At 35.6% G+C, this 15,325-nt stretch overlaps 1 protein-coding gene across 1 annotated transcript in view; it reads left to right on the forward strand.

The window, feature by feature from the left end:
- Nucleotides 1-15,325, forward strand: part of LOC136041302 (organic cation transporter protein-like) — a 77,415-nt gene that overhangs the window by 42,272 nt on the left and 19,818 nt on the right. The window contains exon 6 of the mRNA XM_065725921.1: nucleotides 11,925-12,106. Coding sequence (XP_065581993.1) covers nucleotides 11,925-12,106 — 182 coding nt within the window. The remainder of the gene's footprint in view (nucleotides 1-11,924; nucleotides 12,107-15,325) is intronic.

A 15,325-nucleotide genomic window follows, 5' to 3' on the forward strand; every position in this document is an offset into this window, starting at 1 on the left:
GATACGATACGTAGGAGGGGTCCTAGTTGCGCTCCAATTTTTTCGGCCACTTAAAAAGGGCACTAGCACTTTTGATTTTAGTTCAAATAAATAAAAAAAAACAAGTTTTTTTAACGGAAAGTAAGGAGCGGCATTAAAACTTAAAACGAACAGAAATTACTTCGTATATGAAAGGGGCTGCTTCCTCATCAACGCCCCGCTCTTTACGCTATAGTTTGACTCTTTCTCTTAACTCTACCTTTTAAAACAGTAAAAAACTTTAGCGTAAAGAGCGGGGCGTTGATGAGGAAGCAGCCCCTTTCATATACGAAGTAATTTTTGTTCGTTTTAAGCTTTCCTTACTTTTCGTTAAAAAAACTTGTTTTTTTTTACTTAATTTCTGAACGTTTTTGAATCAATGCATGTTTTGATTTTGGCTCTCCGAAGATGAATAACTAAAATGAAATTTGCATATTTCTTTTTTTGGTTACTTAAAAAGGCATCTAGAACTTTTAATTTTTTACGAATGTTTTTATTAGAAAAAGATATACGTAACTTACAAATTAGCTTACATAACGAACTTCTGTATTCTCATGTTTTTATTACGTATATGAGGGAGCTCATCCCCTCGTCAGTACCTCGCTCTTTACACTAAAGATCAAATTTTGTTCCAATTTCTTGAGAATGACCCCTGAATCACAAAAGCCGTAGAATAAATAGTTGAAATTACTAAAAATACATTAGCGTAAAGAGCGGGGTATTAGGAGGAGGTAAGCCCATCATATGCCTAATAATTTCTGTTCGTTTTAAGTTTTAATACTTCTCCTTACTTTCAGTTGAAAAAACTTTTTCATATTTATTTTTTCATTGTTTTTTTTAATAATGCTAGAAAATCCTATGCTCCCTTACCCCTATTCTCAACCCCCCAACCTAAAAATCCCCCGGAAAAAGTATGTACACTTCCAAATAACCATTACTATATGTAAGCACTGGTCAAAGTTTGTAACTTGTAGCCCCTCCCACGGGGACTGTGGGGGAGTAAATCTTCCTCAAAGACATAGTTGCAAGGTTATTCGACTATGGTGAATAAAATGGCTATCTCAGAATTTTGATCCGTTGACTTTGGGAAATAATTAGCGTGGGAGGGGACCTAGATGCCCTCCAATTTTTTTGGTCACTTAAAAAGGGCACTAGAACTTTTCATTTCCTTTAGTATGAGCCCTCTCTCAACATTCTAGGACCACTGGGTTGATACAATCACCCCTGGGAAAAAACAACAAAACAACAAACAAACAAATAAACACACATTCGTGATCTGCCTTCTGGCAAAAAATACGAAATTCCACATTTTTGTAGATAGGAGCTTGAAACTTTTACAGTAGGGTCCTCTGATACGCTGAACCTGATGGTGTGATTTTCGTTAAGATTATATGACTTTAGGGATTGTTTTCTCCTATTTTCTAAAATAAAGCAAATTTTATCAGGCTCGTAACTTTTGATGGGTAAGACTAAACTTGATGAAACTTATATATCAAACAGTTCGTGGAAACGAACTGTAGTAAGGAGCGACCCGGCTCAATAGTAACCGAAACTCTAAAAAATGGAATTTTGATACCAATAGTTACATAAGAAAATCGCATTTTAAAGCTGATTTTAAATATATAACTTTCATCAAGGTTAGTCTTACTTATCAAAACTTTTGAGCCTGATAAAATTTACCTCATTTTAGAAAATAGGGGAAAACACACCCTAAAAGTCATACAACCTTAACGAAAGTCACACCATCAGATTCAACGTATCAGAGAACCGTATTGTAGAATTTTCAAGCTCCTATCTACAAAAATGTGGAATTTCGCATTTTTTGCCAGAAGACAAATCACGGATGCGTGTTTATTTGTTTTTTGTTTGTTTTTTTGTTGTTTTTTTCCAGGGATGATCGTATCGACCGAGTGGTCCTAGAATGTCGTGAGAGGGCTCATTCTAACGGAAATTAAAAGTTCTAGTGCCCTTTTTAAGTGACCAAAAAATTGGACGGCACCTAGGCCCCCTCCTACGCTCGTTTTACCCCAAAGTCATCAGATCAAAACTCTGAGATAGCCATTTTATTCACCATTGTCGAAAAACTTACTGCGTCTTTAGGGACGACTTACTCCCCCGCAGTCCCCGTGGGAGGGATTGCAAGTTACAAACTTTGACCTGTGTTTACATATAGTAATGGTTACTAGGAAGTGTACGGACGTTTTCAGGGGGATTTTTTTGGTTTGGGAGGGAGAGTTGAGGTAGGAGGGGGGGTACGTGGGAGGATCTTTCCATGGAAAAACTTCTCAATTGGGAAGAGACTTTCAATAAAGGGGGCGCAGGATTTTTTAGCGTTATTTAAAAAATAATGAAAAAATAAATATGTAAAGTTTTTTTTTCTACTGAAAGTGAGGTGCAGCATTAAGACTTAAAACAAGCAGAAATTATGACGCATATGAGGGGTTTACCTCCTCGTAATACCTCGCTCTTCACGCTTAAGTATTTTTAGTAACTTTAACTATTTATTCTACGGCCTTTGTGATTCAAGGGTCATTCTTAAGGAATTGGGACAGAATTTAAGCTTTAGTGTAAAGAGCGAGGTATCAACGAGGGGTGAACCCCCTCATATACGCAATAAAACTTACGAATATAGAAGTTCGTTATGTAAGTTAATTCGTAAATTAAGTATATTTTTTACTAATGAAGATGTTCGTAAAACATTAAAAGTTCTAGTTACCTTTTTAAGTATTCAAACAATTGGAGGGCAACTAGGCTTCCTCTCTCGCTCTTTTTTCTCAAAATCTTCCGATTAAAACTGTGAGAAAACCATTTAGCCAAAAAAAAATTAATATGCAAATTTCGTTTTAATTATTTATGTGCGGAGAGCCAAGATCAAAACATGCATTGATTAAAAAACGTCCAGAAATTAAATTAAAAAAAACAAGTTTTTTTTAATGGAAGTAAGGAGCGACATTAAAACTTAAAACGAACAGAAATTACACCGTATATGAAAGGGGCTTTTCTTCCTCAACGCCCCGCTCTTTACGCTAAAGCTTTTTACTGTTTCAAGAAGTAGAGTTAAGAGAAAGAGTCAGACTTTAGCGTAAAGAGCGAGGCGTTGAGGAGGAAAAGCCCCTTTAATATACGGTGTAATTTTTGTTCGTTTTAAGTTTTAATGCCGCTCCTTACTTTCATTAAAAATAACTTGTTTTTTTTTTATTTTATTTAAAATCAGCATTAAAATGTAATTCTTTTGATGTAGCTATTAGTGTAAAAATTCCATTTTTTGAGTTTTGGTTACTATTGAGGCGGGTCGCTCCTTACTACATTACGTTACCACGAACTGTTTGATGAACTCTCTTGCTATATTCTAGGACCAATGAGTCGATACGATCACCCCTGAAAAAAAACAACACACATCCGTGATCTTTGTTCTGGCAAAAAATACAAAATTCCACATTTTTGCATATAAGAGCTTGAAACCTCTACAGTAGGGTTCCCATATATGCTAAATCTGATGGTTTGATTTTCATTATGATTCTATGAGTTTTGGGATTGTTTCCCCCTTTTTTCGAAAATCAAGCAAATTTTCCCAGGCTCTTAACTTTTGATGGGTAAGACTAAACTTGATGAAATTTATATATTTGAAATGAACACAAAAATTTGATTCTTTTGATGCCTCTCGTTTTTTAGAATTTCAATTATTATTGAGCCGGGTTGCTCCTTACATACAGTTCGTTATCACAAACGGTTTGAAAAGTAAAATATTATCTGCACTGATTTCAATTCTCCTGATCAATGAGCCACCGTTTAAACATCTCTCTTATTTACGACAGCCCCCATTATAAAGAAAATTGACGAACTCTATCCTTTAAAAGTTCTAATATTTTGGCATTTTATATATAATATTCACATAATTATTTAATTGTGAGTAGCGAAAATATATCATAGCTGCAGCGACAGCTGCACCCAAATAAAGATTGAACCTCGGCCTGTAGTTAAAAAGTGTGTTTTGAAGAAATCTGTCTGGTTAGGAAAAATTGCTAATTAACACTGATTCAAAAATGGAAACAACTATTTCGATTAATTAGGCCAAGGCCTCATTGGCTGGTTGGGGATTCATTAGTAAGGAAATTGCCATATTTATTGCCTTTTTAAGCAACAAAAGATATCATGCCACAACGAAAAGACGTTTTCCACCAACCCAGGGTTGGTGGTGCCTGGGAAAACATTGGTTGCAGTACCCCCTCCTGACTAAAAGTAAAAGCTTGAATCAAAGTGAAAAATTGGATCAAAGCGGGAAATTCCCCAGCCGCACTCCCCTCAAAGCCGTGGTGGTCAGAGTAACTGCCCCGGTTGCTCCCTACCAAACTTTTTCAAATGTTTCACCCCTCAAAAAATTTTCTCGTGGAGCGGCTTCTCCCATATGTGGGGGGGGGCGTTTGGATGCTGGAGGGGGACAAAAGTCCCTGGGGGAAAAGGGCCCCGGGAGGGGGCATGGGACTCCGGATGGAAATTTTGGGACTCAAACTAATGCGCAAGCCCCGGTAATGGAAAACTGATATTTTCAGGACCATTATATTACAAAAATGATACCTGCCTTGTTGCAGTCATTACAATTTTTGGAGATCAAAACAAGTTTCATTAACCATCAAAAGAATATGTCTGTCCAGCTAGCATCTCAAATTATCGTGGTATGCACATTCTTGGAATGATGCCAAAAAACGATCCCGGGAACAAATCACTGATTGCGCTTACTATATATTGAAATAAGAAACCGATTGTGCAAATAACCTCATACGATGTAGTTACACTCAACATCAGTTGATCAGTGTCTCATAAGCAATACATTGATTGGCTGGAGTTTATTTGGTACATAATTTCACGAATGACTTGTTAGCTCAGCTGAGTAACGTGTGGCTCTTTCACCATAGGAAATAATGGGTCTCACGTTCGATTGATACATTAGACATAAATTTAATAAAATCAATGAAAAACTGCTTAGAAGCTAAAAATATTGTTGGGTCAGTTGTTATCTCACAGGAACACATGTGTGGGGCTGTCACAGAGCGAGTTGTATTGTTTCACTGACAACATGAATGGTTACGCAATACCAGATAGCCCATCATTCTTGATATTCTCGGAAACATGCCAAGGAATTCTTGTTTTTTAGAATATGGGCCCCTTTGTACTTATTGTGTTGTTTCGCCAGAAAACAATTGGGGGAGCAAAAACTTAGGGAGGCATAAAGGCCCTGAAGGGATACTCGGGGCCCAGAAGTGTGACGTGGGGCCTTGGGAGGGGACTTGGGCCCTGGAGTGGTACATGGGGCCCTGGAGGGTGACTTTGGGCCCTGGTGGTGGACATTGTATCCGGTATGGGAATGTGGGGACCCAAACTCAGGCGCAAGCCCCGGTAATGGAAGGCAAATGTACTCAAAACCATTACATTGCAAAACATTAGTAGATTAGAATCTGTATCAAAGCTTCATTTATTAGACATCATCATGTCACTTCAAGCTCACTTGAATTATTGAACAAAATACTTGACAAACGAAACTCAGATAATAATGCTCCCAGAAATTTCCTTATCAACCCTAAATTGCGATAACGCCATTTGTGTCTTCTTAAAGTAATGGGATATATGAATGAACAAAGTAACGGGACATGTATCTGCTTAAAGTAATGGGATATGTTTCTGCTTAAAGTAATGGGATATGTGTGTGTTTAATTGAATAGAGGGGATACTACTTATGTAAACAATGGGCAAAGCTCATAACTAGTAGCCTTTTCCCTGAGAACTGTGGGGGATTACATCATGGACAAAGTACTATTTATTAGATATTTTGACTATGTTTAACAAAATGCCTATCTCAAAATTTCTATCTGGTGACTTTGGGAAAAATGAGCGTGGGAGGGGGTCTAGTTGTCTTCCAGTTTCTTAGTCACTTAAGAAGGGCACTAGAACTTTTAATTTATGTTTTAATGAGCCCTTCCGCGACACTCTAGAACCACTGAGTAGATATGATCACCCTTGGGGGAAAAAACAAATAAACACGTATCCGTTATCTTTCTTTTGGCAATGAATAAAAATATTTCACAGTTTTGTAGATAGGAGCTTGAAACTCCTACTGTAGTATTCTCTAAGATTATGAATCTGATTGTGTGACCTATATTAAAATCCCTGGACTTTTTGGAGGTGTTTGCCTCTTTTTGAAAATTAAGTAAACTTTCTCTGGCTCGTAGATTTTCCCGGGTAACATTGTACCTAATGAATTTTGCCTATTTGGAAGAAGTATAAAAAGCAAATTCTTCCAACGTCTTAATTGCTTACGAAATGGCCGAGCATCTCCTTACTTCTTGTTTCTCACCACACACTTTTTGATTATAGTCAGTTGCTAAAATAATCTAAATTATGGTTATTGAAAGACTGTTTAAATGTTAATAAATTCGTCTTTGTTTCTTGCAGGCAAGTAATAGAATATTCAGCTCCTAAGACAATATCCTGGTTTCTGGAAGGCAGGGGGGTTCAGTATTGTGTTTTCAATAAAGAGCTAGTTTTTAGAACTCTACAAATATTGGAAATTATAGTGAGTCAGTCAATTTGAGCTAGTTGTGTAGATATATAACTAGAAAAACAATAATTTATGTCCATTTTGAGTTTTAACATTGCTCTTTGCTTTCTAAGGATCTTTTTTATTAATATTATAATAAACACGTCCCCACTATCCATCAATTGGGAAAGTGTGCTGTAAATCCTTCCACTATCCTCTCGTCGTCTGAAGTTCTCATTTGAAAACTAATATCTCTGAATAATAGCTTTTATTTTACAGCCAAAAAAATAGCATTTGAACGCAACTGTTAGACATTTTAAATTTATTTTATTTTTTAGTATTAGCCCATAGTAGGAGATTCAAGCCTATTAATCAATTCCCTCATATTTAAATGTACTTAATTACGTATGTCTGCAAAATCATCGTTTTTTTTAGAAATCAACATGTCAGAATTTTCATAATGATAGAATCGACGTGATGATTGCTTTAATATTGTGTCTTTAAAGTTTTTAAAAGTTTAAAGTTTTCCTTTTGTGTATAATTTTTAAAAAGTGAACGGCCTGGGGGAATTTTTATCTGCTGAAAGTTTTAAATTAGAAGGAGGGAAAGTGAATAGCTAACCTTGGAAAGGGAAGGAAAGGAAAGTGGAAGGAAGTTGTACTTTTGTCTGAAAACTAGATTTAAGGCTTATGAGTCATCGCAATTCGTTGCTGTTTATAAGTACTTAAGTACTTAAATACTAATTACTTTGAAGTACTTGAGTACTTTGCCCCTACTTACCTATCACTCCTCTATTCCCACCTCTTGCTGCTACTGACTTCTAAAGTCGGCTTTCCGATACCATTAAAATCAATCAATCAATCAATTTAATAAGAGAAAATAAAGAAAAATTACAAAGCTTTAGACCCCTACAAAGGCTCTTTGGCCTTAGATGGTGGGAAACTAAACATTACATGAACTAATATAGAAGAAAAGCAACAAAGACCAAAACAATAACATATAGGCTATGCCTACATAGCAAAATGAATTAATAAAGGAATTGGAAAAAAAGAAAAACAACAAAAGGAAAATAATGACATATCTGCTTATGTACTAAAATCAATTAATAAATGAATATGGTAAAAAAAAGAAAAAAAGAGAAAAACATACCAAACTAATCAAAGCAAGTGGAATATATAAATTATATATAATTATGGAATATATAAATACGTAGCCTATTCTGTGATCAAACAAAGACATATCGGTGATGCTACTAGCAGCTCATGCTAAGCTGACTAAGACCAACACAGATATACAAAATATCGTCGTCCACTAAACCCTATTCTGACTTTAATCCTTTATTTCCTCAAGTGAAGTTCCCCCTCCTTTTAGATCTATTCTTATAGCAGCCTCTTAGCCGCCTTTGAGAGTTTCTTCTTTTCCTTTAACTCAATCTGGACTGCCAAAGAGCACAATTCTTGGCTACCTATTATTCTTCCTTCATAAAACGGAATCTTAACAAGTTAGTTTCTCTTTCACTATATTGTTATTGTGGAATCCATGTTTGTTTTCGTGAAGCTTCTTGTTTTATATGTAGTCACTGTCTCCCAAGCAAGTTTCAAGAACGATCCTTGCACAATTGCAATTTGTCAGAACTTTTCGTGCTCATATTTCAGATATTCTCACATTAGAGTATAATATCATATTACAAAATCAATTAATAGAGAATATAATATCATATTCTCACAATTAAGATAGATACAAAACAGTAGTGATTCCTGTGACTTCTAATATCTGAGTCTCATTTCTCTAAATCATCTTCCTATTCCTTAAAGCTTTTTTCAACTGTTAAAAACACTTAGCGCCTATATTGTTAATTAAACGGAACACACTCAAGACTTACACTGTGTAACATCTGACAAAAACCAGTTTGCCTCTCTGGAGTCGGCTATAATTTACTTTTTGTGAGAAAAACTAAAATACAGGCATATCTTAATTAAATATATATATATATATATATATATATATATATATATATATATATATATATATATATATATATATATATATATATATATATCATCATATTTGTGGTATTTCGTTAAGATTAACCTAACTTCAGTTCTTAGGTGTGTTCTGTTTGATTTAACAAGTACCAAAATTTGTTGCATCAACTTCAAACATGACTGCTAAATTTTGTTTATGAATTGAAGCATGAAATTATGAACTACTACTTAATACTGTGATTGAATTGGCTAGTATGGATAGTTCAGATTCAATTGTTTTTATCAAGCATACCTAATTTATAAACTTGTGCCTTCCAGCTTCAATTAATCTTTGTCTAATATACCGCCATCACTGTGACGTCTCTGTAACATGAGACTAAACACGCTTGAGTTAATTGTGTTGGTTATAAATTCATTTTAACACCCATTTTATTGTTATCAGGGGAAAGGTCATGACCTTCAAGTCTTGAATTTTTTTTCATCCAAATTCATTAAGGTTTATTTAGTGGTTTTAAGAAGATAAAAACTGGTTTTAAAGCTTGCGGTTGTCTCCTGAAACGGATTTTATTTGAAGCAGTGTCATCCTTATTCAACCGAAAATACACTTTATTAATAGTAAAATAGAATTACACGCCTTTTCGAATGTAATTGAATGAATCTTTGGTTCAAAATAATTAATGGGTATAGTTCAAGGTATAACAACCAATGCTCGAGTTTCCATTCACTTCACGAAAAGCCGTTCCCAAAATATTTGTATCCATGCGTTTTGCTTCCGGCTGCATGGAACTTGGTTTGCTCCCTGTATAACTTTTGGGATTTTCTTTTTCTGCACTCTTACGTTTGCTACGTTTTCAATTGGTAATTTTGCCATCACTCGATAGGGACGTTTTAGTTTGCCTCCCCCCTCCCCTACTGGCTTACATTTTGTCAAGTATGCTTTGAATGTTTCTAGTGAAAGTTCAGTTGCTCTTTGATTCTCATTGAAGTAACTCGCATAGCTGCTTTTCCCTACGTGGACAAGTAGCGACAATTGTATTTATTATATTTGGTGGTTGTTTTTATTGGTTTTTAGATTAGTTTTCTTTTAATTTCTATCTTGTGCTGAAGACGCCTTGTTTGTATACAGGCGAAATATCCGCGTTGTTTTAGTCTTTTAATTCTACTGGCTGTCGTCTCGTTTGAAGTTTTCTTTTTGTAGAGTTTTATCTCTCTTGATTGTTTAATGTTTCTAGATTAAAAAATACGCTGAGGATAGTTGAAAATCGTTGAAAAAAGGATGTTTTTAATATTTCAAGTAATTTTATATCATTTAAGCAAGTTGCTGAAACTAACTTGGTAAAAAAATATTTTGCGCATAAATATAAATTACTTTAAATATGGCTTCAAAAGAAAGAAGAAAACAAAATTTAGTCATTAAATGACGCTTAAGTTAACATGCTATTTTGAAAGGTTTTACTAAATAGTATTATTTTCATAACAGGTTTTGAGGAAAGAAAAGTGTTATAAATAAGGCATTCGTGTTCCCCCCTGGCAACTTTGATATCAGCCTTCGTAAAGCTCTGTTTTTGAATAATAATTTACAAAACCTGACATCTTATTAACGGGATGCTCACCCATCCTTTATAGAAGCTCTTTAAAACAATTTTAAATTAAAAGAAAATTTTTTTTTTAATTGGTTGAATAAGATAAATAAGAATAACTGCCTTATCATCACCATAGTGCCATGTTAGCTTATAAGTTATTTCGTGATCAAATACAGTGTTGGTTGTAACTGGGGTAATGTATCTACCAAATTAGAGCAATCGATTGCGGATGCTATTTCCCCTCCTAACCAAACATATCTAAACCAGGATATCCTCTAGCTAGGATAAAATGACGGATTGAGATCTAGCGTCCAAGCAGGGGCGTCAATTCACAATAATGTAGGGGACGAGGCCCACATGTATTTTTCAAAACCTTGGAGGGGGGCAAGTTTGATGCTTTTTAATTTTTTTTTTTGATGAAATTTCCCCGAAAAGATATTTTCTAAACTCTAGGAGGAGTGCAAAAATTTTGTTTTGAATTGGCAATAGTTTCAGTGCAAGCAATCATCCATCGCATCTACAATTCTTCACAATTTGTTTCTTTCTTATTTCATCTTCCAAATTTTGGGAAAAAAATGGAATACACGGTATACGACACTATCTTTGGTACAAATAGAACTTTCAAGAGTGTTGGAAATGTTAAGTCCTTTCTAAAACTGAGTAGTCGGCTGTTTTCAACTCTTTTTTAATATTATTTAAATGCATTGCAAAAACTAAATGGGCCTATGAAACTTCTAGGGTAGTCCGACTGTCAAAATTAAAATTAATTCTTTACGTAAGAATAAGGTTGATGGCACTGTCTCTGTGCATTAATTTAAATTTTAAACAGACAGGGATGAACATAATTTTACTAGAACAATGTGGCATAGAGGTGGGAGGCTATATAATTAAGTGCATAAGAGTTTATTTGGCAGAAAGAGGACAGTCAAAACAAAATTTCAGGGGTTAGATCCTTTTTGAATGTACCTGATGCTGCGGCCAATAAAATTGTTTTGTTTTTCCTTATAGCAAAATATGTTTCTTTAAGATGTGGATGGCATTTCATTGTAATCTGGAAAGAACTGGGGCTTCAGCCTTTCTGTTAATAATACCCAAAGTTTGAAATAGGATCATAACATATGATCTTATGTTTAGCTGTAAAACGGTGTCCTAACCTGGGTTGGATTTAAAGCTTTGACACTTCTAGGCCCAAGCGTTTTTGCCACTCCGTTTTCGCGAGATTTTCAGGGAAATCCTCAAAATTCAATGACAGCAGAAACACGTAACACAACGCAATAGATGAGCCAAAAGCAATGAAAGAGAGAGGTAATCCCGAACTATCAGCCGCCATTCTTTGGAAACATCTGACGGTTTATAAGTGACCAAAGAATTCCTATGTTGTTTTAAAATCGCTTTTTCTGTGAATAAGTAGCGCGGCAGCGGAGTACGCTTGGCACTTTGAAGATAAACCACATTAGTCCAGTGTTAAGAAAAAAATCACTCATTGATAATTTATTCACACCCTGGTCTTGTGCGCCGCTAGGTTCAGGCCTAATGGATCTGGCCTGGTCCTAACAATGAAAAGAAAAACTACTTATTCAAAGGTTCATCAAGAGGGGAAATAGTAGACTCGAATTTTGCTATCGGCAATAAATTCAATATTCGAGATATTTACAGAAAATTTTTCTCTTAGCTACATAACCCTCAAAATAAATTGAAACCTCTAAAATTAAATTCTGTCTGAGCCCCAAACATTCGTTTTGAGAGCATATAGGCCTAGGATGACCGAATCGCGACTATTAATGTCATTCTTTTTCGTGTGCATAGAAATGAACATCGTGAGTGCAACCCTGGCAATCATTGGTCGTTTCTGTGTCAACATAACCTTCAACATAGGTCTTCAATATGGTGCTGAGCTTATACCAACGGAGGTACGAGCCCAGGGAGTATCAACTATCCACATTGCTGGTTACGTTGCTTCAATCCTTTCTCCATACGTTGTTGACTTGGTGAGTATCCTATCATTTCCTTATATATTTTATGTTCTTTATACATTTATTTAAATATATTTATGCTAGATCTGTTTTGTTAGATATATTTATATAACATTATTGCTTTTTTTTTTATAGGAAAACAGTTTTTTCCCCCAAATAGGAGCTGGCATTTACCAACCTGGAAAATACCACCCCGGAAAATACTCCCCCCCGTGAAAAATTTCCCCTCGAAAGATACCCACGCCAGGAATACCTCCCCCCTAAAGTACCCCCCACCCTATGGAAAATTCCCCAAATGCAAAATTATGTAGCCAAAGAGAAAGTACAAAATTGGTACCTCCAAATGTCGAGCAGATGTCCTAAGGGGTAACAAAAGGACCAGCTACCAAAAACAGTTCTAGGAGAAGGGCTGGTTGGTCTCCAATAACTGTTGACCTACAAAAAATAGACTAAAACTCTAGAAAAATGTCCGAATGCTTCCTAATAGCAAATACTATATGTAAACAATGGACAAATTGCAAAACTTACATCTCTCCCTTAAGGTCTGTGGGGATCTTATCATCTCCAGAGGCATATTTTTTGAACCTTTCAATTGTGATGAGCTAAACGGCTATCTTAGAATTTCATTTGGATATTTTTGGGGGAAAAGGAACAGGGTAAGTGAGCTAATTGCCCTCCATTATGTTTAGTCGCTTAAAGAGGCACTTAAACTTTTAATTTTTGTTCTAATGAGCCCTCTCCCAATCTCCTAGGAACCTTGGTTTGACGCGATCATTTCTGGGGGAAAAGCAACACACATCCACGATCTCTAATTAATAGCGAAGACCACATTGCCTTTCCGTCATAAAAACAGCAAACCTGGGATTGTTTTAGTTTTTTAATTTCAGTTTTAAAGATCTCATTTTACTGTAAGATTTTCTTTTTAATTTATATACGTAATTTGCTGCGAACGGCTCTCAAATATAGAGCCGAAATATTTTTAAGGTAAAATTCAAAATTTGTTCCAGTTCTTTAAGAATGACCCCCCTGAATCACAAAGGCCGTCTAATTAGAATAAATAGCTCTTTTGAAAGTACTAAAAAAACTTTAGCGTAAAGAGCGAGGCATTGACGATGGGGAGAATCCCCCTCCATATACGTAATAATTTCTCTTCGTTTTAAGTTTTAATGTTGGTCCTTACTTTCAGTAAAAAAAAACTTCTTTTTTTTATTTAACTTCCGATCTTTTTTTTAAATAAGGCTGGGAAATCTGGCGCTTCCTTCATTGAAATTCTCTTCCCCCAAAGAAAATTCCTCCATAGAAAGATCCTCCCACGTAACCCCCGACCCCTCCCCCCACCAGAAAAAAATCCCCCTGAAAACGGCTGTATACTTCTCAATAACCAACACTATATGCAAACAATGGGCAAAGTTCATAACTTGCAGCCCTTCCCCGGGACTGTGGAGGATTGAGTCATCCTCAAAGACATAGCTGATAGATTTTAAATTATGTTGAACAAATGATTATCTCAAAATATCGACCGGGTGACTTTGGGTAAAAAATGAGCGTGGGGAGGGCCTAGTTGCCCTCCAATTCTTTTGGTCACTTAAAAAGTGCACTAGAACTTTTAATTTCCGTTCGAATGAGCCCTTTCATGATATTCTAGGACCACTGGGTCGATGCGATCACCTGAACACGGGAATTAAAGATAATTACGTAACACCCGAACAAGCTTGAACTCAGGATCAACAGGCCAAATCGTTTAGTAATTTACATTTACTTTTTTACTAGTAAGATCAGGGGTGTTTCTGGGTGGAGGCTTCAAAAACTTTAAAGGGTGCTTCAAAATTTATTTATATTCATTTTCTTACGTGTCTACGAGTCGGACAAAAATTTTTGAGGAGGGGGATTCAAACCCAGTAGCCTCTCCCCCAGCCTTGAGTATGATAGATCGTATTTAGTATTGCGTAATTTAGTTGTGGCATTAGCCGTAACTAAGATAACTATTTCTATTAAATGAATCAGAAATGATATAAAAGGTTGTATTCTAGCTGGTAAAGAGCTTCAAACTGTGATTTAGCTGGAAAACCTAGACTATTTTTTTTCCGCGTGCGGAATTTCTGATTTTGTTAGTTATTAACAACCCATAGTTCAATAAACTTTGACAACCAGAAGTTTTATGAGTTAATCTTAACTATAGAAACCTAACCACACCCTCGTAAAAATTCTCTCTTTTTACACATTCAAAAATCACGAGGAAAGGTTATGGTGCGTAATTATGCACACTAGTCAAACAGTTCGTGGTAACGAACTTTGGTAAGGAGCGACCCTGCTCAATAGTAACCAAAACTCTAAAAAATGGAATTTTGATAACAATAGATATATAAAAGAATAGGATTTTAATGCTGATTTTAAATATATAAGTTTCATCAAGTTTAATCTTACCCATCAAAAGTTACGAGCCTGAGAAAATTTGCCTTATTTTAGAAAATAAGGGAAAACACCACTTAAAAGTCATTGCATCTTAACGAAAATCACACCATCAGATTCAGTGTATCAGAGAACCCTACAGCAGAAGTCTCAAGTATCTATCTACAAAAATGTGGAATTTGCATTTTTTGTCACAAGACAGATCACGGATGCGTGTTTATTTTTTTGTTTTTTTGTTGTTTTTTTTCCCCAGGGGTGATCTTATCGATCCATTGGTCCTAGAATATCGTGTGAGGGCTCATTCTAACGGAAAAAAAGTTCTAGTGCCATTTTTAAGTGACTACAAAAATTGTAGGGCACCTAGGCCCCCTCCCACGCTAATTATTTTCCTAAAGTCACTGGATCAAAGTTCTGAGATAGCCATTTTACTAAACGTAGTCAAAAAACCTTATAACTATGTCTTTGGGGACGATTTACTCCCCCACAGTCCCCATGGGAGGAGCCACAAGTTACAAACTTTGACCAGTGCTTACATATAGTAATGACTATTTGGAAGTGTACAGACGTTTTCTGGGGGATTTTTAGGTTGGGGGGGGGGTTGAGAAGAGGGGAATATGTTGGGGGAACCTTCCTTGGAGGAATTTTTCATGGGGGAAGAAAATTTTCATGAAGGGAGCGCAGGATTTTCTAGCACTATTTAAAAAAAAAAACAATGAAAAAATAAATATGAAAAAGTTTTTTCAACTGAAAGTAAGGAGAAGCATTAAAACTTAAAAAGATCAGAAACTATTACGCATATGATGGGCTCGCCTCCTCCTAATACCT

This window comes from Artemia franciscana, unplaced genomic scaffold (assembly GCF_032884065.1).
Source record: "Artemia franciscana unplaced genomic scaffold, ASM3288406v1 PGA_scaffold_131, whole genome shotgun sequence".
Lineage (NCBI taxonomy): Eukaryota > Metazoa > Arthropoda > Branchiopoda > Anostraca > Artemiidae > Artemia > Artemia franciscana.